The sequence below is a fragment of the Garra rufa genome, chromosome 17 (genome assembly GCF_049309525.1).
Source record: "Garra rufa chromosome 17, GarRuf1.0, whole genome shotgun sequence".
NCBI lineage: Eukaryota > Metazoa > Chordata > Actinopteri > Cypriniformes > Cyprinidae > Garra > Garra rufa.
In genome coordinates this window covers 41,177,045-41,198,836 of record NC_133377.1, presented here as the reverse complement: position 1 = coordinate 41,198,836, position 21,792 = coordinate 41,177,045, and the positions used below count along the sequence as shown (strand labels likewise).

Below are 21,792 nucleotides of genomic sequence, written 5' to 3'. Positions count from 1 at the left end.
GGTTGCAAGGGTGTTGCCAGGTGGTTGTTATAGTGTTCTATTAGCTGCAAGGATGTTGTGAATGGTTTTTGTGTGGTGCTGGGTAATTGCTAGGGTGTTCTGAATGTTTGTCAGTGGTTGCTAGGGTGTTGCCAGGTGGTTGAAGTGTTCTATTTGGTTGATAGGGTGTTGCCAGGTGGTTGTTTTAGTGTTCTATTGGCTGCAAGGATGTTGTGAATGGATTTTGTCTGCTGCTGGGTAGTTGCTAGGGTGTTCTGAATGTTTGTCAGTAGTTGCTAGGCTGTTGCCATGTGGATGTTATGGGGTTCTATTTGGTTCCTAAGGTGTTGCCAGGTGGTTGTTATAGTGTTCTATCGGCTGCAAGGATGTTGTAAATTGCTGTGTCCCAATTCGCCTACTTATACTATGCCCTAAAAGTATGTACTCTTTTTGTGAAGAAAAAGTACATACTTTTGAGTATGTAGCAGAATAGTAGGCAAGCTTTGGGACATACTACTTCGTCATAACTGCTTCTTTAAGGGACGCTCTGTTGCTTAGTTACCTGAATCCTGTCACTCTTTAAACTGCCCTGTCAATCATCACAATTAACATTATCAACATTTCGTTTAATTTAATTTCCTACCGTATTAGAGAGAAATGAAGAGGCATGTTGAGTCTTTCATGCCGAGAACTCTGCTCTTGTGTTTGCATAATTATGCATTTAAACGTTAATGACCAAACCTATCATTATAAAAGTTCATAATGTTGCTGCACATGAAATAAAGAATTTTCGAATACTATTTAAGACGGATAGTATGCGAATTGGGATGCAGCAAATGTTTTTTTTGTGTTTCTATACAGTTTTGGTTTGTTGCTAGGGTGTTCTGTGTGTTCTGTAGTGGTTGCTAGGGTGTTGCCAGGTGGTTGTTATAACCTTCTATCTGGTTACTAAGGTGTTGCCAGGTGTTTGTAATAGTGTTCTTTGTGGCTGCTGGGGCTTTGTGAATGGATTTTGTGTGTTACTGGGTAGTTGCTAGGGTGTTCTGAATGTTTGCCGGTAGTTGCCAGGTGGTTGTCATAGTGTTCTATGTGGTTGCTAGATTGTCACCAGGTGATTGTTACAGTGTTTTATGTGGCTGCTAGGGTGTTGTTAACGGTTTTCTGTTGTGTTGCTGTTCAGTTCTAAATGGTTGCTAGAGTGTTCTGAATGTTCTCCAGTAGTTGTTAGGTGGTTTGGGTAGTTATTCCATACCATGTCAGTCAGTATCAGTTACGGTGTGTGTGTTAATGATATGATGTCATCTTTAGGTCATAGTTTTGAACCTTATGAAGCAGTGAAGTCTCATGCTCATGCACGCGGCTGGTTGTAGGCTTGTGAGGATGAACTCAGTCGGCTATGTGCCCACAGGAGGAGAGGAGAGTTCTGGCCCGTGGCCCGTGAGGAAATGCTTGGGCAGAACTTCACAGCAGAAACAAACCTCACCATCCCAGAGCCCCTCACCCCCTTCCCCAACCACCAGCACAGCCAAAACCACAGCGGAAAAGAGCTGTCACAGTTAGTTCAGCACAGCACCGCCGTGCACACACACACACACACACACACACACACACACACACACACACACACACACACACACACACCCATCAAACTCTGTCTAACTCTACTACATGCTGCACTGATGTTCTAATGTGATTTTAAAGGCAGTGTTTGTTTGTCAGGCTGATGGTACGAGCGCCCTGGGACGGGGTCTGTGTACTCTCAGCTCCAAACAATGGATCATTGGGGGCCCGACTCCTTCACCCCATAGTATGATAAGAGTAATGAGACGTGGGACCATGACCGTTTTATTTAGTTTCAGTTTTGTGGGCTGTATGCTTCAGTTCCTAAGAATGCAATCAAAGGCTCAAAACTGCACGCAAGTGCATGAAACCTCTGTTCCACAGCTGCATTTATGTGCTGAAGGCTACTAACCTGTTTGCTTAAAGAGAGTTTGTTAAGAGTGGACATTTGTTTTGAAGAACAATAGCATGAACCCACTTTAAAAGCCAAATATTTCACACAAAAAAAAACTGTTCATTAAAAGCCACTGCAAAAATGGCTCAGAAAAGTGAGTTCTGAGAAATGTTAATGTTATATTTGTTTACAGAGTGCTTTTATGTTTTGTTATCCACTGTCATGATCTATATATCTATATATCTATATATATATATATATATATATATATATATATATATATATATATATATATATATATAGCAAAAGAAGTAAATTTTTTTAAATATTTTTACTATTTAAAATAACTGTTTTCTGTAACTGTTTTTGAATTTATTTTAAAATGTAATTTATTCCTGATTTTAAAGATAAAATTTTAGCATCATTACTCCAGTCGCATGATTCTTCAGAAATCATTCTAATATTCTGAGTTGCTCAAAAACATTTATTATTTTTATTATGTTGAAACAGCTGAATAGAATTTCTTCAGGTTTCTCTGATGAATAGAAAGTTCAGAAGAACAGCATTTATCTAAAATAGAAATATTTATTACAGCTTTAGCTGAATTTTTATTCAAATAAATGCAGGCTTGGTGAGCAGAAGAGACTTCTTTAAAAACATTGAAAATCTTACTGTTCAAAAACTTTTGACTGGGAGTGTACATAGAAAGCATATTAAATGCAAGTAAAGCGTCATGTTTCCAAATAACTTTTGTGAAAACAAAATCCAAAAATATAGGTGGTGTAATGTTTTATAATCATTCAGAATAACAGATATATTTATATATACCTCAATTTGAGTGGTGCTGGACCGGTATGATGCTCCGTTCTCATTGTTGCACAAGCCAATGGGTGAGCTCGGTCCAGAACCTGCAGGGCTCTCATTGGCTGATGAATCTAGAGGGGAGTGGAAAAGGTGCATAAAGAGTGACTGTGAGCTCCGCCCACAACTGAAGCTCATTGGTCTATTAAACATCAAATATGTGCTGATTGGCTGAGATTTTATCTCTTCATATACAATAGTTTGCTGCAGATCTGTGTTTTCTGATATAAGGACTGTTTATTGGTGTTTCAGGTAGCAGGTAGATGGTCGTTTGCTCACCTGTGAGATCAAGAGTTCGTTTTTTCAATGGTGTAACAAGGACACTGCCATCTCTGCGGCGTATCGGTCCACTTCGTCTTTCAGAAACCTTCTGCTTGAGTCTGGACCGCACCTTCAGATTGGGCTCAGACGCTGAGAGAAGAGACAAAACTGATTAGGTTAGTTATTATTTCAAACAATTAAACTACGACAGCGTTTTAGTGAAAAAATATATTATGAGAATAAAGTCGAACTACTTTAATAAAGTCAAAATATTACAAGAATAAAGTCGAAATACTATGAGAATAATGTTAAAATATTACAAGAATAAAGTAGAAATATTAAAATTATTTGACTTTATTCTCAGAATTTCGACTTTATTCCCAAAATATTTCGACTTTATTCTTGGAATTTCGACTTTATTCTCAAAATATTACGACTTTATTCTTGGAATTTCTATTTTATGCTTAAATATTTTGACTTCATTCTCATAATTTTGACTTTATTCTCATAATTTCAATTTTATTCTCAAAATATTTTGACTTTATTCTTGAAATATTTCGACTTTATTCTTTAAATATTTCGACTTTATTCTCGAAATATTACGACTTTATTCTCGGAATTTCGACTTTATTCTCGAAATATTACTTTATTCTCAGAATTTCTACTTTATTCACGGAATTTCGACTTGATTCTCATAATTTCGACTTTATTCTTAAAATATTTTGACTTCATTCTAGTAATTTTGACTTTATACTCGGAATTTCGACTTTATTCTCAAAATATTACGACTTTATTCTTGGAATTTCGACTTTATTCTCAAAATATTACGACTTTATTCTTGGAATTTCGACTTTATTCTCAAAATATTTTGACTTTATTCTCAGAATTTCAACTTTATTCTCGAAATATTACTTTATTCTCAGAATTTCTACTTTATTCTCAGAATTTCTACTTTATTCTCGGAATTTCTACTTTATTCCCAAAATATTTTGACTTTCTTCTTTATTCTCGGAATTTCGACTTTATTCTCGAACTACTTTAATAAAGTCAAAATATTACAAGAATAAAGTCGAAATACTATGAGAATAATGTTAAAATATTACAAGAATAAAGTAGAAATATTAAAATTATTTGACTTTATTCTCAGAATTTCGACTTTATTCCCAAAATATTTCGACTTTATTCTTGGAATTTCGACTTTATTCTCAAAATATTACGACTTTATTCTTGGAATTTCTATTTTATGCTTAAATATTTTGACTTCATTCTCATAATTTTGACTTTATTCTCATAATTTCAATTTTATTCTCAAAATATTTTGACTTTATTCTTGAAATATTTCGACTTTATTCTTTAAATATTTCGACTTTATTCTCGAAATATTACGACTTTATTCTCGGAATTTCGACTTTATTCTCGAAATATTACTTTATTCTCAGAATTTCTACTTTATTCACGGAATTTCGACTTGATTCTCATAATTTCGACTTTATTCTTAAAATATTTTGACTTCATTCTAGTAATTTTGACTTTATACTCGGAATTTCGACTTTATTCTCAAAATATTACGACTTTATTCTTGGAATTTCGACTTTATTCTCAAAATATTACGACTTTATTCTTGGAATTTCGACTTTATTCTCAAAATATTTTGACTTTATTCTCAGAATTTCAACTTTATTCTCGAAATATTACTTTATTCTCAGAATTTCTACTTTATTCTCGGAATTTCTACTTTATTCCCAAAATATTTTGACTTTCTTCTTTATTCTCGGAATTTCGACTTTATTCTCGAAATATTTAGACTTTATTCTCAGAATTTAGACTTTATTATCAATATATTTTAACTTTATTCTCGAAATATTTAGACTTTATTCTTGTAATTTCTATTTTATTCTTAAAATATTTTGACTTCATTCTCGTAATTTTGACTTTATTCTCGGAATTTCGATTTTATTCTCAAAATATTTCGACTTTATTCTTGGAATATCGACTTTATTCTCAAAATATTTCGACTTTATTCTTGGAATATCGATTTTATTCTCAAAATATTTTGACTTTATTCTTGGAATTTCAACTTTATTCTCAAAATATTACGACTTTATTCTTGAAATTTCTATTTTATTCTTAAAATATTTTGACTTTATTCTCAGAATTTCAACTTTATTCTCAAAATATTACTTTATTTTCAGAATTTCTACTTTATTCTCGGAATTTCGACTTTATTCTCAAAATATTTAGACTTTATTCTCAGAATTTAGACTTTATTATCAATATATTTTTACTTTATTCTCGAAATATTTAGACTTTATTCTTGTAATTTCGACTTTATTCTCAAAATATTTCGACTTTATTCTTGGAATTTCAACTTTATTCTTAAAATATTTTGACTTCATTCTCAGAATTTTGACTTTATTCTCATTTCTCAGAATTTCGATTTTATTCTCAAAATATTTCGACTTTATTCTTGTAATATTTCGACTTTATTCTTGAAATACTTCGACTTCATTCTCGTAATTTCGACTTTATTCTCAAAATATTACAACTTTAATCTCGTAATCTTTTTTATGTGGCACTAAAACGCTGTCGTATTAAACTCACTTCATTTTGATTTGATTTAAATGTGACTTTTTATGATTTTATGACCTGTCAAATATAGAAATAAAATCTAAAAATTAATAATAAATAAATTAAATAAAAATTAAATTAATCAAAAATGAAATAAAATAATACAAATAGAGACCTCAGCACACATATACAAGTATTCTGACAGGCAGCTCACAGAACCTGCTGAGTGAATGTGTGGCCGCGGTCCAGCCGAACTCAGGAATTCTGGGATATCTAGCAGCTGTAATGAGGTAAGAACTGTAAGATCAGTTCCATCGTTCATCTGGAGGACATTATAACCGTCTCCACTGGCTGTAGGAGTCCGGTACCTGCCAGCCTGCCAACCACAGACCTCGACGGTAGCCGTGTTTAAACCAACATAGAGATATCGGCACCGACAGAGAGAGCAAGAGCGAAAGAGAGAGAGAGATTTGGCCTGGAAAAAGGGGAAATCCTCATTTTTATGTCTGACTGTGACCTGTGGAGTCCCAAAATTCCCTGGATTTTACTCAGGCTGAGATGGAAAGCCAGCCGCCCGGTAGACGCCACCTACCGCCGGTCTGACCGCTGAGTGGGCATCAAACGTACACACATCAGGAGCTCAATGTGATTACAACACACTGTGGGCTGAGAGCACAGATGAAAGGAGATGAGGAGTATGAAAATAAACACACACACACACACACACACACACACACACACTTTCTATTGCCAAGATTGATTCATGAGAGTATACTTCAGTTCTTTAAAAAATAAAATAAACATTAATGTCTTTAAAAAGTCAATTAAAAGTAATTGTTTTTAAAATAAAAAAAATTAATTAAATAAAACAAAATGACTACATCCTCCCCCTAAAAGATAACTGGTTGACAAAAAACTGTTTATGAATCATTTACAAATAAAATAAAAATCCTAGAACTTTAAAATGAAATAAAATACAAATGCATTAAAAAAATACATTTTATATAATTTTATTTATACTAAAACGAAAATAAAATACATTTGAAGTTAAATATTTGTATTTATAATAAAAAAATAAAATAAAACAACTACACCCTACCACTAAAAGATAACTGAAATAAAATATAATCAAATAAAATTTAAATATAATATAATTGTATTTATGATGTAAAATGTGTAACAAAATAATAAAGAGGCAAAGAAAATTAAATAGTTAAATTAAATTTAGTATATAAATAAATATACACAGAAAAAAAATTTAGTATGTAAATAAATTTATAATAATAAATAAAATAAAATCCTATAATGACAACCCCTAAAATATAACATTTTTTTAAAAAAATTTAAATAATAATAAAAAAAATCCTAGCCCTAAAAGATATTTATTTTATTTTGTTAAAATTTGCTTTTATCTTTTTATGTCAAACATGTTAGTTTTTTATTGTATATAATTATAACTACAATTATAATAATCTAAAAAATATATTATTGTATTTAAAATACAACAAAATAAAACCCTACTCCTAAAAGATAACCTGATGACAAAAAAAGTTTATGCATATTTTAAAATAAAATACAAATCCTATCCCTGAAAGATAACTTTAGAATAAAAAAAAAAGTTTAACAAAATGCTAAAAAATAAACATCATTTATAACCTTCTATATAAAATGGAAATTAAATGTAATTACATTTGTAATAATAAAAAAATAAGATGACTATTCTACTTCTAAAAGGTAACCTCTTCACACCAGTTTATGAATAATGTTAAAATAAAATAAAAATGTGTAACAAAATAATAAAATAAAATTGAAAACTAATATAATTGTATTTATAGTTAAATACAATAAAATAATCTAAAATATTTTTTAGCAAAATAATAAAATAAAATATAATAGTAATTTTAATAAAATAAAGTAAAATGACTACATCCTACCCCCATAATTACATTTATAGTAATAATAAAATAAGATGACTATTGTACTTCTAAAAGATAACCTCTTCACAAGGTTTATGAATAATGTTAAAATAAAATAAAAATGTGTAACAAAATAATGAAATAAAATTGAAAACTAATATAATAGTATTTTTAATAAAATAAAATAAAATAAAAATCCTACTCCTAAAAGATAACCTGTTGACAAAATAAAGTTTATGAAAAATATTTAAAAATTAAAACAAATCTTACCCTAAAAGATAACTTTAAAATATTATAAAGAAGTAAAGTAAAAAATTTGAATGAAATATAATTGTATTTTTACTTAAATATAATAAAAATATAAGGCATAAATCATGCATAGTTTCAAAGAAAAGGAAGTTTTGAGTTTCCACAAAAGTTTTTACCACCACTGTAACCCTTCAGTCCTACGGCTCTCATTCGGGAAAACCCCAACATGCAATTTTTTGGCTGTTAAGCCAGAAAAATGTAACAAGCAATTAAAGAACCCCACATAGATGATTAATAAAATTAAAGACGGCTGACCAAAAAGGCCATTCGTAATGAAAAGGATGCTTTGAGTTTCAGGAGCACTTGGACGAGATTACAGCGCCGGGGAAATACTGTAATTTAGTCTCTCTGACACATGATGAATAAGAGCTATTAGAAAAATACCGCATAAATATTTGCCCAGCAATTAGCGGGAAGGATTTACACGTTTTTAATTCGCAGGGAAAATACGCTGAGCGGTCGGCATGTTTACGTTGGGTAACGTCATTAAAGGGCATTTTCAGCGTAGCCCGACTCAAACTTCCTTAAACAAACACCTGCGGGACGGAGGTACACAGCGACTCCGTCCACCGAAATCTCACGTGCACCTGCCAGGCCTTTTTTTTAGCTGCTGCTGACCAGTTCCATATGTACACACCGCCGACATTACCACATGCTTCTCATCTGAGCTAACTTACAGCTTCAGCTCCTCTGAAGTGACTAAGCCACAACGCACATGCTTTGAGAAATCCTTCATGTCTAGAGGCCAAACGCTGCATGCTGACACACACGACATTAATACTGAGAACTAACAATACGGTTTTGTTCAAATGACTAGTTGTAACAGTGATGCTTGCACTAGCAGTATTGCAGTGTGTCTCCCGCTGTTCTCTTTCCTTACATAAACAGACCTGTCGCCTTCACATCACACACACTCAGTGTCCCGCCTCCCTTCACACCTGTCAATCATTCGGTCGTGAAGGTCCTGACCAGGGCAAAGAACAAACGCTACCTTCATGGACAGCCGTCACCCCCAATCTGAGCGGGAATCTACTGGGAATGAGGCCTCAAAACAGTGTTGCCAAGTCTACAGGTTTCCCACGGAATTGGGCTTCTTTTAACAGTGTTGCCACGGGTGTGTTTTTTTTCAGTCTGCGGGTTGAAGCGAAACCCAATTTGCCCTAGTCTTAGGTAGCATTAGGGCTGGTTTTGTCACACAGACCTGGCAACCCTTTCTCAAACCGATTTTCTGCAGAATTGGCTTACTCTTATACTGTTTGCCAGGTTTTTTGATAGCTAATTTGCTCTGTAAATTGCCATGCAGTTTTGAGTAACATTTGGGCTTGTTTTGTTATTTAGACCTGGCAACCCTATGACATTTAAAACAGGGGAATCTACCAGTGTTGCCAAATATGCAGTTTTCCCCCAGGAAATGGGTTCCCCAACCCCATGCAATTTCGATCGAGTAGGAAGGATGCAATTTTAGAGTGATATTGATAGCAATATGCCAATTAGGTTTATGTTTTAAGTAGCATTTGGGATTGTTTTGTTATACAGACCTGGCAGCCCTACATCAATATGTCCTTCGAAACAGGTTAATCTAATAGTGTTGCCAAATATGCAGTTTTCCCAGGAAATGGGTTCCCCAACCCCATGCAATTTTGATCGAGTAGGAAGGACGCAATTTTAGAGTGACAGATTGATAGCCAATTTGTCAATTGGGTTAGTTTGGTAGCATTTTGGCTGGATTTGTTATGCAGATTTTATTAAAAATTATTTTAATAAAGATCACCACTAATCTTGCAACTCTACCTTAAAACATAATTCAACAGTGTTGCCAAGTCCACAGGTTTCCCGCAGAATTTGGCTTCTTTTACACTGTTGCCACGGGTTGTTTTTTTTTTTGCCCTAGAACACAATTGGACTAGTTTTGAGTAGCATTTGGGCTGGTTTTGTCACACAGACCTGGCAACCCTTTCTTAAAACGTCATTCAAAACAGAAGCATCTACCAGTGTTGCTCCTGTTTTCCTGTAGAATTGGCTACTCTTATACTATTTTCCCTGGTTTTCTTTTTTTTGAAGTCCCTGGGTTCCTTTCAGAATGCAATTTCGACCAAGGTGGAACACCCTGGAGGATGGTTTTATCCCACAGAACACAATTTTGGAGTGATTTTTGATAGCCAATTTGCCTTGTAAATTGCCATGCAATTTTGAGTAGCATTTGGGATTGTTTTGTTATCCTGGCAACCCTACATCAATATGTCATTCAAATCAGGGGAATCTACCAGTGTTGCCAAATATGCAGTTTTCCCCAGGAAATGGGTTCCCCAACCCCATGCAATTTCGATCGAGTAGGAAGGACACAATTTTAGAGTGATATTGATAGCCAATTTGCCTATTAGGTTTGTTTTGGTAACATTTGGGCTGGATTTGTTATGCAGACCTGGCAACCCTACATCAATATGTCTACTAGTGTTGTCTAGTCTGCTGTTTTCCCGCAGAGTTGGGCTACTCATGTGCTGTTGTCGTTTTTTTTTTTTTTAGTCCCTGGGTTGATTTTGATACCCAATTTGCCTCAAAATGCGATTGGACTACTTTTAAGTAGCATTTGGGCTGGTTTTGTTATGCAGACCTGGCAACCCTACTTCAAAACGTCATTCAAAACCGATACCAAGGTGGAACACCCTGGAAACTGGTTTTAATCCATGGAAACATGATTTTAGAGTGATAATGTACCAATTTGCCAATTGGGTTAATTTTGGTAGCATTTGGGCTGGATTTTTTATGTAGATTTTATTAATGAAGATCACCACTGATTCAATTTTAAAAGCCAGTTTGCCCAGGAATGCAATTGGACAAGTTTTGATCAGAATTTAGGCCTGGTTTTGTTGCGTAGACCTAACAAACCCTACTTCAAAACATTATTCAAAACAGGAGAGTGTATCACTGTTGACTAGTCTGCTGCTTTCCTGCAAAATTGGGCTACTTGTTGCCGAGAGGAGCTTTTATTAGTCCCTGGGTTGCCCCCCGGAACGCGATTTTGACCAAGGTGGAACACCCTGGAAGGTGGTTTTAATACCTAGGAACATGATTTTAGAGGGATTTTGATAGCCAGTTTGCCCAGAAACGCAATTGGATTAGTTTTGAGCAGAATTTGGGCCTGGTTTTGTTGCGTAGACCTGGCAACCCTACTTTAAAACATTTATTCAAAACAGGAGAATCTACCAAGTGTTGCCAAGTCTGCAGTTTTCCCGGAAGAAATGGGAACGCAATTTCAGTTGAATAAGAAATATGCTGTTTTAGAGCAATTTCAACTTTTGGTAGCACTTGGGCTGGTTTTGTTACGCAGACCTGGCAACCCTAAAGACAGGACATTATGAATTCATACATAAAAACATAATTTTTCCATGTTTTGTGAGCAGTACATCTTGAAACTGTGGGAATGATTACACCCATAAAAAAGCCTAAAAATCATTCCCTTCAGGCACAGAGAGGTGTTTTGTGTTTTAATTGGCCGCCTCGGCTCTATCTTTGTTCGTTCTGATCTACGGTCTGAAACCGGAGCCGCAGGAAGTGGCCCTGCAGACCGTCTTGTCAGCGTAGACAAATTATTCCATTGACAAAAATGCAGGCTGTTTTTCTTCTCATTTTTTTTCCCCCGTCTTTGCGTCGTTCCTGTTGTTTTTGTATCCCCCCTAATGTACCGGACGGGCCTCTTTTTAAAAGCTGTTACCTGAGTTATTGAGAAGGGATGAAAAGACATCCCGGGGTTTCGCACTGATCTCCGACGCGGCCCGAGGCGGCGCAGACCCCTGCGCTCAGGAGAAATCTCCCCGGAGGTTTGCGGTATTCCGGCCCGCTGAGCCTCCCGGTTTTTTGGCCAGGCTGGAAATTCCGTGAAAACAGTGCCTGGATGAAAACCAGGTCTATTTTTACGTTTCCTTTGAAAGGAGTTTCAGTCTTATCATAGAGTCAGGCGTATCACCTTCCTCTGCAAACTCATCTCGAAATCAGCCTTGCAACCAGACGCTGAAATATGCAGAAAATATCTGATCATGTTGACTCAAATACAAGTTCCTGGAAAAGCTTTGTGTTTGCAAAGGTACTTTTTCCATCACTATGTGCACTAACTTTCAAAAGTTTGAGGTCAGAAAATAATATTTTTATTCAGAAAGACTGCATTAAATTGATCAAAAGTAAGAGTAAAGACATTTTAAAAAATGTTAATAAAGTATCTTTTTCAAATGTATATTTTTAAATTCTTAGATTTTATTGATCAAAGAATCCTGGAAAAACTAAATGTATATCAGTTTCCACAAAACTTTTAAACAGCACAACTGTTTTTAACATTGATAAAAATGTAGAAATGTTTACTAAGCAGCAAATTAGCATATTAGTATGATTTCTGAAGGATCATGAAGACTGAAGACTGGAGTAATGATGTTGAAAATTCAGCTTTTTAACAGATGTCACAATAATAATCTATGGAATCCTGTTGAAAAAATGAAAAAGTAATAAAAATGGAAAACAACTTAAGGTAATTGCCAGATTCTGAGAAAAAAAAGTCAAAATTGCATATAAACTCACAGTTATGAGAAAAAAAGTCAGAATTGCATGATATAAACTGTGAATTTGAACCTTTTTCTTTCAATTTATATCTCACAATCACAATTCTGTCTTTTTTTCACAGAACATTCTGTAAACTTTCTATCTCACAATCCGGGCCTTTCTTCTCAGAATTGCGCATTTCAATTTCACATTTCTGAGTTTATATCTCATAATTAGTTTTCTCATAAGAAAGTAGTAAGAATTGTGATATAAAAAGTCATAATTGACTTTTTTTTTTTTTTTTTTTCCTGTGGCAGAAACAAGCTTTCATAGAAAACTATAGAAGCCCATTTGCACCGCTAAATAAAAGGTAATTGCGACTTTTTTTCTCGGAATTGTAAGATATAAACTGGCAATTGCGTGTTATAAAGTCAAAATTATGAGATATAAACTTGAAATTGCAAGATATAAAGTCACAATTCTGACTTTTTTCTTAGAATTGCATGATATAAACTCACAGTTGCGAGAAATAAAGTCAGAATTGCAAGATATGAACTTATTAGTTAGAATTTGTAATTGTGTGTTATAAAGTCAGAATTACGAGTTATAAACTTGCAATTCTGAGAAAAAGTCAGAATTCTGACTGTTTTCTCAAAAATGTGAGTTTGTGTCTTACAATTCTGACTTTATAACTCGCAGTTGCCAGTTTATATTACACAAGTCCAATTTTGAGGGGGGAAAAGACAGTGTTCTCAAAATTGCGATTTTATTTCTCACAATTTAAGAAAAAAAGTCACAATTGCTAGATATAAACTTGCGATCTCAGAAAACAAATCTGAATTTTGAGTTTATATTTTGCAATTCTGACTTTTTAAATTGCGAGTTTATGCAATTGCAAGTAAAAAAATCACATTTCTGACCGAATTGTGAGGTATAAACTCGCAATTGTTATTTATAAAGTCCAGTTTTGAGGGGGAAATAAGACTGTTCTCAGAATTGTGAGTTTATATCTCACAATTCGGACTTAATAAGTCACAATTGTGAGATATAACTCGCAATCTGAGAAAAAAAGTCAGAATTTTGAGTTTATATTTTGCAATTCTGACTTTTTCTCAAAATGACGAGTTTGTCTCACGATTCTGACTTTATAACTCGCAATTGCCAGTTTTTAATCTTGCAATTCTGACTTTATAACTTGCAATTCTGACTTTGTTTCTCGGAATTGTGAGATATAAACTCGGCATTTTGAGAAAAAAGTCCGAATTGTAAGATGTAAACTGGCAATTGTAAGAAAAAAAAGCCCCTTTTTTATTTTTTATGAAGTGGCGAAAACGGGCTTCCATAGAAAAGAGTAATAAATCAAGTATATAACTATTGATCAAATTAATACAGCTTTAATGAGTACACTGTTCAAAAACATTACAAAAAGCATACCGACCCAAACCACTAAACATTACTGTCACTAAGCACTCAGACTTTTTAACCCAGCAGACAATTAAACATGCAAAACAATCCCAAAGACAGGAGGTCAAAGGTCAAATGCTCACAGTGACCATCCTGAACGCTCCTCTGAGGTGATTCGTCCCCGTACGACCCAAAGCCACCTACTTCCTGTTAACCTCTGTGCTCTGATTAGGGGCCAGAGAGCCGGACCCGGTCCATCTCTAGAACCCCTCCGCTGGCTAATTGTTTGCAAACCTCTGCAGCGGCCGCCCCGGGGCGTTCAGCGGGCACAAGCGTGGTCATTCTCACCGCGCTGACCCTAAAGCTAAACAGGGTCACTCACCGGCCCCATTTAGCTGTGCCCACAGGCCGCTGCGCCCAGTGACATGCTCAGTTGACTCCTGACCCCGGTGATTAAATATCGGCCAGATTCATCTGCAAACATTTAGGCAGTGTCACCTCCGCCGGGCCCCCGTGACACTCCTGTAATGCTGTTATATTCAGCACGAGCGGCAGGAACACACATCAGCTCATATCGCAATGGCTGCAGGTCACCCGGCTCTGTTCCAAAACCTTGTGAGCACCCTAAATAGACAAGAATTACACTTTTGGTCAAATAAAGTAAAAAAAAAAAAAAAAAAATTATATATATATATATATATATATGTTGATTAAAAAATATATTTATTCAGTACTGAATATGGAATTAAAATTGGACTATTGACTATATTTTGCACCGGGAAAAAAATATTTTCTTACTTCATTTGTTTTGCATTTATTTATTCAGTTATTTTTACAAATATCTAAAAATAAAGATAGAAAAAGAAAGAAAAATATCTGTCATAATCTGTCAATATGAGGTCAGAAAATTAATATTGTTTTCCCTCTGAATTAGGTTTATTGTTCTGGCCTCTTTTGACAGATATTGAAACTTTATGAAACTTAATTCAAAGGTAAAACAAGATTATTTTTTATAGCCCACTTCCTTATAAACTTAATAAACTCAAAAAAAACAATACTTAAATGTAATATTGCAGAAATAAAATGATTTATAATAATTATATAATTTATAATATTTTTATCATTTTTTATAATTGTTTTATTAAGCATAAACCCACTTAGTTTTTTTAAACAATATTTTATAACATTTATATATATTATATATAATATTAGTTATAATATAAGTTAACGCATTTTATTTCTTATGTAAATGTATCTTGATTTAACAATATTTATATATTTGTACTGAAAAACAACACAAAACTGAGCGAGTACAAACTGCGCAAAAAAAAAATCTTATTATAAAATTAATTATATAAAAATATATCAAATAATATAAAAAAATTTCTAATATAGAAATTTTAATTTAAAACTTTAAAAATATTTTGTATTGGAAAAAAGGAAAAACTGAGCGAGTACAAACTGCGCAAAAACAAAAATTATTATTATTATAAAATGAATAATATAAAATTATATAAAATGATCTTTAAAAAATTATAAAAAATATTAAATAAATATTTATTTAATTATAAATTCTATATATATACTTATGTATATACTTATATATATATATATAAGATACATGCAAAATGGCTTAAAATGTTATTTTCTGCAATATTACAGTTTTCTCTAAACTGTCTCAAAATTAAATGAGTTTATGAGGAAGTGGGGTATGAAAAATTCGGCATTCGGCAGATGTTTTCCTTGCTTCAAGGCAAAATAAATAAATAAATAAATAATAATAATAGCATTAATCTAATTTAAGTAATTTCTTAGATAGCAAGACAATATCTTATATAATTCTGCTGCTTAAGTAAATGTATCATAATTGTTTAATTATTATTATTATTTTAGAGAAATATTACTGGAAAGACATTGGGTAAAAAATATATATTTTGCAATGGGCAAACTTCTTACACGCTGCCTTAGAAGACAGTTGCCTATTTAGAAAGTAAACAACAAGGCAGCTCTCAAGGTTTTGAAACAGATCTATTCAAATTAAGACCAACCAAACACAGCCATAAGCAATATTATGCAAACACATGGACTTACAGTAAAAGACTTGTGTATATAATCTCATTTAAGAAGCATACACACCCTTCGCACTGCCCTAAACCTGAAGACTTCCAAACATGTCTTAGATTAGGGTGATTTTGTAAGGATCATAGGATGGCATGACCTCTGAACTCTGACATACCAGTCTTCCTGAGAGGGAAGTCCTCTCTGTAGTCCAGGCCGGAGGTCAGAGGGTATTTGAAGGTGGGCGGAGTCTCTCCTAGAGGAGGCGAGCTCTGCTCTGCCAGACCCGGGTGGGCGGAGCTATGAGAGATGACATCATCAGCATCATCTTACACTGCTCATAATTTAGATTCTGCTCAAATCCTATTGTTTTATTAAACATTCACATGGAAAAGGAGTCTAAAATGCACAAATCTGCAGTATAATGTTTTTGAATGGAGGTGCAGGAGGCTGATGTACCTGTACCACAGTTTTGAGCGGCTGAGAGGGTAACCGGCGCCAGACACTGGGTCTTTAGCTGATTTATTCATTAGAAAGTCATGCAACTTCTGACGAACTTCAGTGCTTGCCATCGCACCTGCAGAGAACAAGTTACAAACTGAGTTAGACTTTATGACAGATTAAAGCATTAGCTGTCAGATTATATGTTATTCATTTAAAGATTTACAATTAATATGGATCCGTACAAAAATGTTATTTTATATGTATATTTAATGTGCAATTTAAATATTAAATATAACTTCACAAATGGAATATATTTTCTAGCTATTTGTTCATATTTATGTATTTAATTTTTTAATCTATTCATTTAAAATTTAATTTTGTGTATGCAATCTCTATGACATTATCTCAAGCATACTTTTATATAATTTTGTATTTTAATATACCAGTATAATTTTATTTAAATTTAATGTAAATATGATATGTAATTATACGATGATATGATATTATTTTATTAATTATAATTTTATTATTATTATTCTAGTAATTCTAGTAATTATAATTTTATATTTAAAGTTTAAAATTTAAGTTTAAAATAATTATTTCACATATTTTCAAATTCATATGTATTTATGTATTTCATTATTAATTAGATATTTTTATTTTTTTAATAATTAGATATTATTAAAATATCTAATTAGCTTTATGCTGTCTCTTTTTTAAGTATGCTTGACAAAAAAAGTTATTAATATATAGTAATTGTAGTAATTCTAATTTTATATTTAAATATTAAGATTAAAATGTAATATTTCACATAGTTTAAAATTCATATATATATATATATTTATCTATTTCATTATTAATATTTTATAAATTAAGTATGCTTAACAAAAAATGCCAATTAAAATTTCTGAAAAAGGTATTAATGTCATAATTTAATATTTAAATATTAATTATAAAATTAAATATTTGACATATTTCAAAATTCATACATATCTAGTTATTAATCTAGTAATTAAACATCTTATTGGCTGTATATTGTTTATGACTTTATGATTATCTCAAGCATACTTTCATATAATTTTATATTTTAATATCTAAATATAATTTTATTCAAATATAATTCATGATTATGTTTTAAATATTTAATTTTAATTACATTTTTAAATATTAAATGTACAATGAAATATTTGCTTCATACATTTTACTATTTGGGTTAATAGATTTGTTTGTTTTAAAACCTAATAATGCTTCTTTGTAATCTAGTAATTTAAAAAATCTAATTTGCTCTATGCTATCTATTTTCTAAGTATGCTTAACAAATAAAATTACATTTTAATTGAGAAAAAATAATACAACTTAAAAACATTACTATTTTGATATAATGAATTCAATGCATTTTAATTATTTAATATTCTCACTTTGCTCAAGTTATATGCAGAAACAGCGTCACCTAGTGGTGAATGAAGCAATCTGCAGCATTAAGTCATATAGAAAAAGTTTGCAGACACAAAAATACAAGCAAAAACAAAAATACTGTCATTGTTTTTGATACACTTGTACATGTCCCAGATATATCATAAATAAAAGCACAATAGGACTAGTTCAGGGAATTATCAAAATGATCAAATTAAAGTTGAAATGACTGTCTCTGAGGCCTCATGTCAGGAAACAATTGTTGACTTACTTTCTTTAGATCGCTCCTTCCGTCTGTGGTGCTGGTGTTTCTGCGTCTCCCTCCTGTGAAGCTCCTTCTCCTCGTCCCGCGCCTCCTCTCTCTCCTCCTCACACACCAGCCGACGCTCCTCAGCGAACACCTCCTGTTGCTGCCGTATAGTTAACAGAGCCTGCTGGAGCTGAAACAGAGAAAATAACCATAAACATACAGTTTAAGTTTAAAAAAAAGAAAAAAAGACTTTAGTAGTTTAAGTCGTGGGTTCTTTTAATTGTGATGATTTGGCTCACATTTAAACAAAAACCCACCAGTTCACTCTCAACCAATTAGAATACTTCATAAGACCAATAAAAACATTTTTTGACTGCCACATCATCCTCTCCGAGTATATAATGTAATTTCTCTGAGTCATTTAGAGACAAAAATGAACAATTCAATGCTTCAAATTGTGGAAAGAAGATTTGCCTTGTAGTGGTGTATTTGGGGCAGACAAGAAGAAAGTGTTTCTCATCCTCTATTTGACTGGAGTTACAATGTTTACACATTCGCTGTTCTCTAGGAATCCATGTTTTTGTGTCTTCCTTTTTCTATTTCTAATTCATGGTCACTGAGTCGATATTTTGTTAGAATTTGCCTTTCTTTGATGTGTTTAATTGATAAGTAATCTGCCAATTTCTTGCTCTCTTGTTTCTCATTTTACTCTTGACAATACCCTATAGATTCTCTCTGGGATTCGGGTCTGGTGAGTTTGCTGGCCAGTCAAGCACACCAACATCATGGTATTTAACCAACTTTGTGCTTTTGTCAGTGTGGGCAGGTGCCAAATCCTGCTGGAAAATTAAATCAGCATCTTTAGAAAGCTGGTCAGCAGAAGGAAGCATGAAGTGCTCTAAAATTTCTTGGTAAATGACTGCAGTGACTTTGGTTTTCAAAAAACACAATGGACCAACACCAGCAGATGACACTGCACCCCAAATCATCACAGACTGTGGAAACTTAAAGGATGAGTTCACTTTCATAACAACAATGCACAGATAATGTACTCACCCCCTTGTCATCCAAGATGTTCATGTCTTTCTTTCCTCAGTCTTAAAGAAATTATGTTTTTTTTTTAGGAAAACATTTCAGGATTTCTCTCTTTATAATGGAGATGGATGGAGCCCCGAAGTTTGAACTTCCGAAATGCAGTTTAAATGCAGCTTCAAAAGGCTCTAAAGTATCCCAGTCGAGGAGGAAGGGTCTTATCTAGCGAAACGATCGGTTATTATCAAAACAAATTGACAATTTATATACTTTTTAACCTCAAATGCTCGTCTCATCTCTGTGCAGCACATTCAAAGTGTGTGTGATTCGGGTAAATACAGTTAGGGTACGTCTAAAAACTCCCATTTCGTTTATGTCTTCAATGTCAAAATCGTCCTACAATGCGGTTTTTACCTTTTTTTTGCTAAGGGCGTTTGAGTTTCTTTGTATGTTCACTTTGTGAACACTATGTTGGTACTTTTGCAGCGATCTAAGGCGATTTTGAAGTTAGGGAAGAAAATGAGATGGGAGTTTTTAGACGTACCCTAACTGTATTTACCCGAATCCAGTGTTGCCAGATTGGGCGGGTTTCCACCCAATTGGGCTTCTTTTGATCGGCTTGGACCGGAGAATAACGCATTGGGCGGGTAGACAAAATTTGGGCTGCTTTAAAAAATTAAAAGCCGCCCAATCAGCTGTTTTTTTCTTCACTTTTATCATTAGTCATGTTATTTTAGTACGTTCGAGCTCAAAGTATCACAGTATTATAGTGTGTAGTGCAGTCATCAACTCATTTTTGCTTAACGTAACCCTTACTGGTTTAGTTTAACAGAGACCTGTCAATCAATTTACGTCTTTTACGTTAGTGAGACGTGATCACTTGTGAGTGACGGGGTTTTACATTACATTTGTTTCTCATCATTTTATTGTGCACTTTTTGCACAGAAATTAGCATATTTTTTACTCTGGACATTGAAAATGATGCATGCGTTTTTCCAAGGGTTAAAGTCATCGGTTAATTTCCACTTTGAAAAGATTTCTGAACATTCTACACATATTTTCGGACTGTTTTGATCCATATTCCTGTGAAATTGTTTTATATTTATTTTATTTTGTCATTATTCTTTTTTTGAAGAGATAAAAATGGTCCTTATCAACCTTGACATGGCAATACAATTCTCATTATTTTGGCAGTTAAAATTTGGGCTGGTTTTTGTTGAAGTGGGCGGGTTTTGGTGAGCTTTTGGGCTGGAAATCGTCAACCTGATCTGGCAACACTGCCCGAATCACACACACTTCGAATGTGCTGCGCAGAGATGAGACAAGACGAGCATTTGAGGTTAAAAATGAAATAAATTGTCATTTTGTTTCGAAAATAACCGATCGTTTCGCTTGATAAGACCCTTCCTCCTGGACTGGGATAGTTTAGAGCCTTTTGAAGCTGCGTTTAAACTGCATTTCGGAAGTTCAAACTTAGGGGCGCCATCCATCTCCATTATAAAGAGAGAGAAATCCTGAAATGTTTTCCTCAAAAAAACAAAATTTATTTACGACTGAGGAAAGAAAGACATGAACATCTTGGATGACAAGAGGGTGAGTACGTTATCTGTGCATTGTTGTTATGAAAGTGAACTAATCCTTTAACACTGGACTTCAAGCAACTTGGACTATGAGCTTCTCCACCCGTCCTCCAGACTCTAGGACCTTGGTTTCCAAATGAAATACAAAACTTGCTTTCACCTGAAAAGAGGACTTTGGACCATTGTGCAACAGTTCTATATCTCCTTAGCCCAGGTAAGATGCCGCTGATGTTGTCTGTGGCTTAACAAGAGGAATACCACAACTGTAGCCAAATTCCTTGACACGTCAGAGTTTGGTGGCTCTCGATGCCTTGACCCCAGCCTCAGTCCATTCCTTGTGAAGTTCACCCAAATGTGCATCTTTTTCCTTCCACTCAACTTTCTGTTAACATGCTTGGATGCAGCACTCTGTGCACAGCCAGCTTCTTTAGCAATGAATGTTTGAGGCTTACCCTCCTTGTGAAGGGTGTCAATGATTGTCTTCTGGACATCTGTCAGATCAACAGTCTTCCCCATGATTGTGTAGCCTAGTGAACCAAACTGAGAGACCATTTTGAAGGCTCAGGAAACCTTTGCAGGTGTTTTGAGTTGATACGCTGATTGGCATGTCACCATATGTGACCCTGGACCACAAAACCAGTCATAAGGTTAAATTTTACAAAACTGAGATATATACATCATATGAAAGCTCAATAAATAAGCTTTCTATTGATGTATAGTTTGTTAGGATAGGACAATATTTGGTCGAGATACATCTATTTGAAAATCTGGAATCTGAGGGTGCAAAAAAATCAAAATACTGAGAAAATCACCTTTAAAGTTGTCCAAATTAAGTTCTTAACAATGCATATTACTAATTAATTTGCATATTACTAATGCATATTACTTTACTTAATTTCCTAATGATTTTTGACATAAAAGAAAAATCAATAATTTTGACCCATACAATGTATTTTTGGCTATTGCTACAAATATACCCCAGCGACTTAAGACTGGTTTTGTGGTCCAGGGTCACATATTCTAATTGGTTGAGATAGTGAATTGTTTTTTTTTTTTTTGTTAAATGTGAGCCAATTCATCACAATTAAAAGAACCAAAGACTTAAACTACTTCAGTCTGTGTGCATTAAATTTATTTAATACACAAGTTTCACAATTTGAGTTGAATTACTGAAATAAATAAACTTTTCCACAAAATTCTAATTTATTGAGATGCACCTGTATTTGAAGATCAAAG

General features: G+C 33.5%; 1 protein-coding gene across 1 annotated transcript in view; it reads right to left on the bottom strand.

Moving 5' to 3' along the window:
- The window catches only part of LOC141289954 (histone deacetylase 9-B), a 51,134-nt gene that overhangs the window by 13,372 nt on the left and 15,970 nt on the right, over positions 1 to 21,792 (bottom strand). The window contains exons 3-7 of the mRNA XM_073822148.1: positions 17,966 to 18,134; positions 16,297 to 16,414; positions 16,016 to 16,137; positions 3,074 to 3,205; positions 2,762 to 2,868 (exon numbers count right to left, since the gene is read on the bottom strand). Coding sequence (XP_073678249.1) covers positions 2,762 to 2,868; positions 3,074 to 3,205; positions 16,016 to 16,137; positions 16,297 to 16,414; positions 17,966 to 18,134 — 648 coding nt within the window. The remainder of the gene's footprint in view (positions 1 to 2,761; positions 2,869 to 3,073; positions 3,206 to 16,015; positions 16,138 to 16,296; positions 16,415 to 17,965; positions 18,135 to 21,792) is intronic.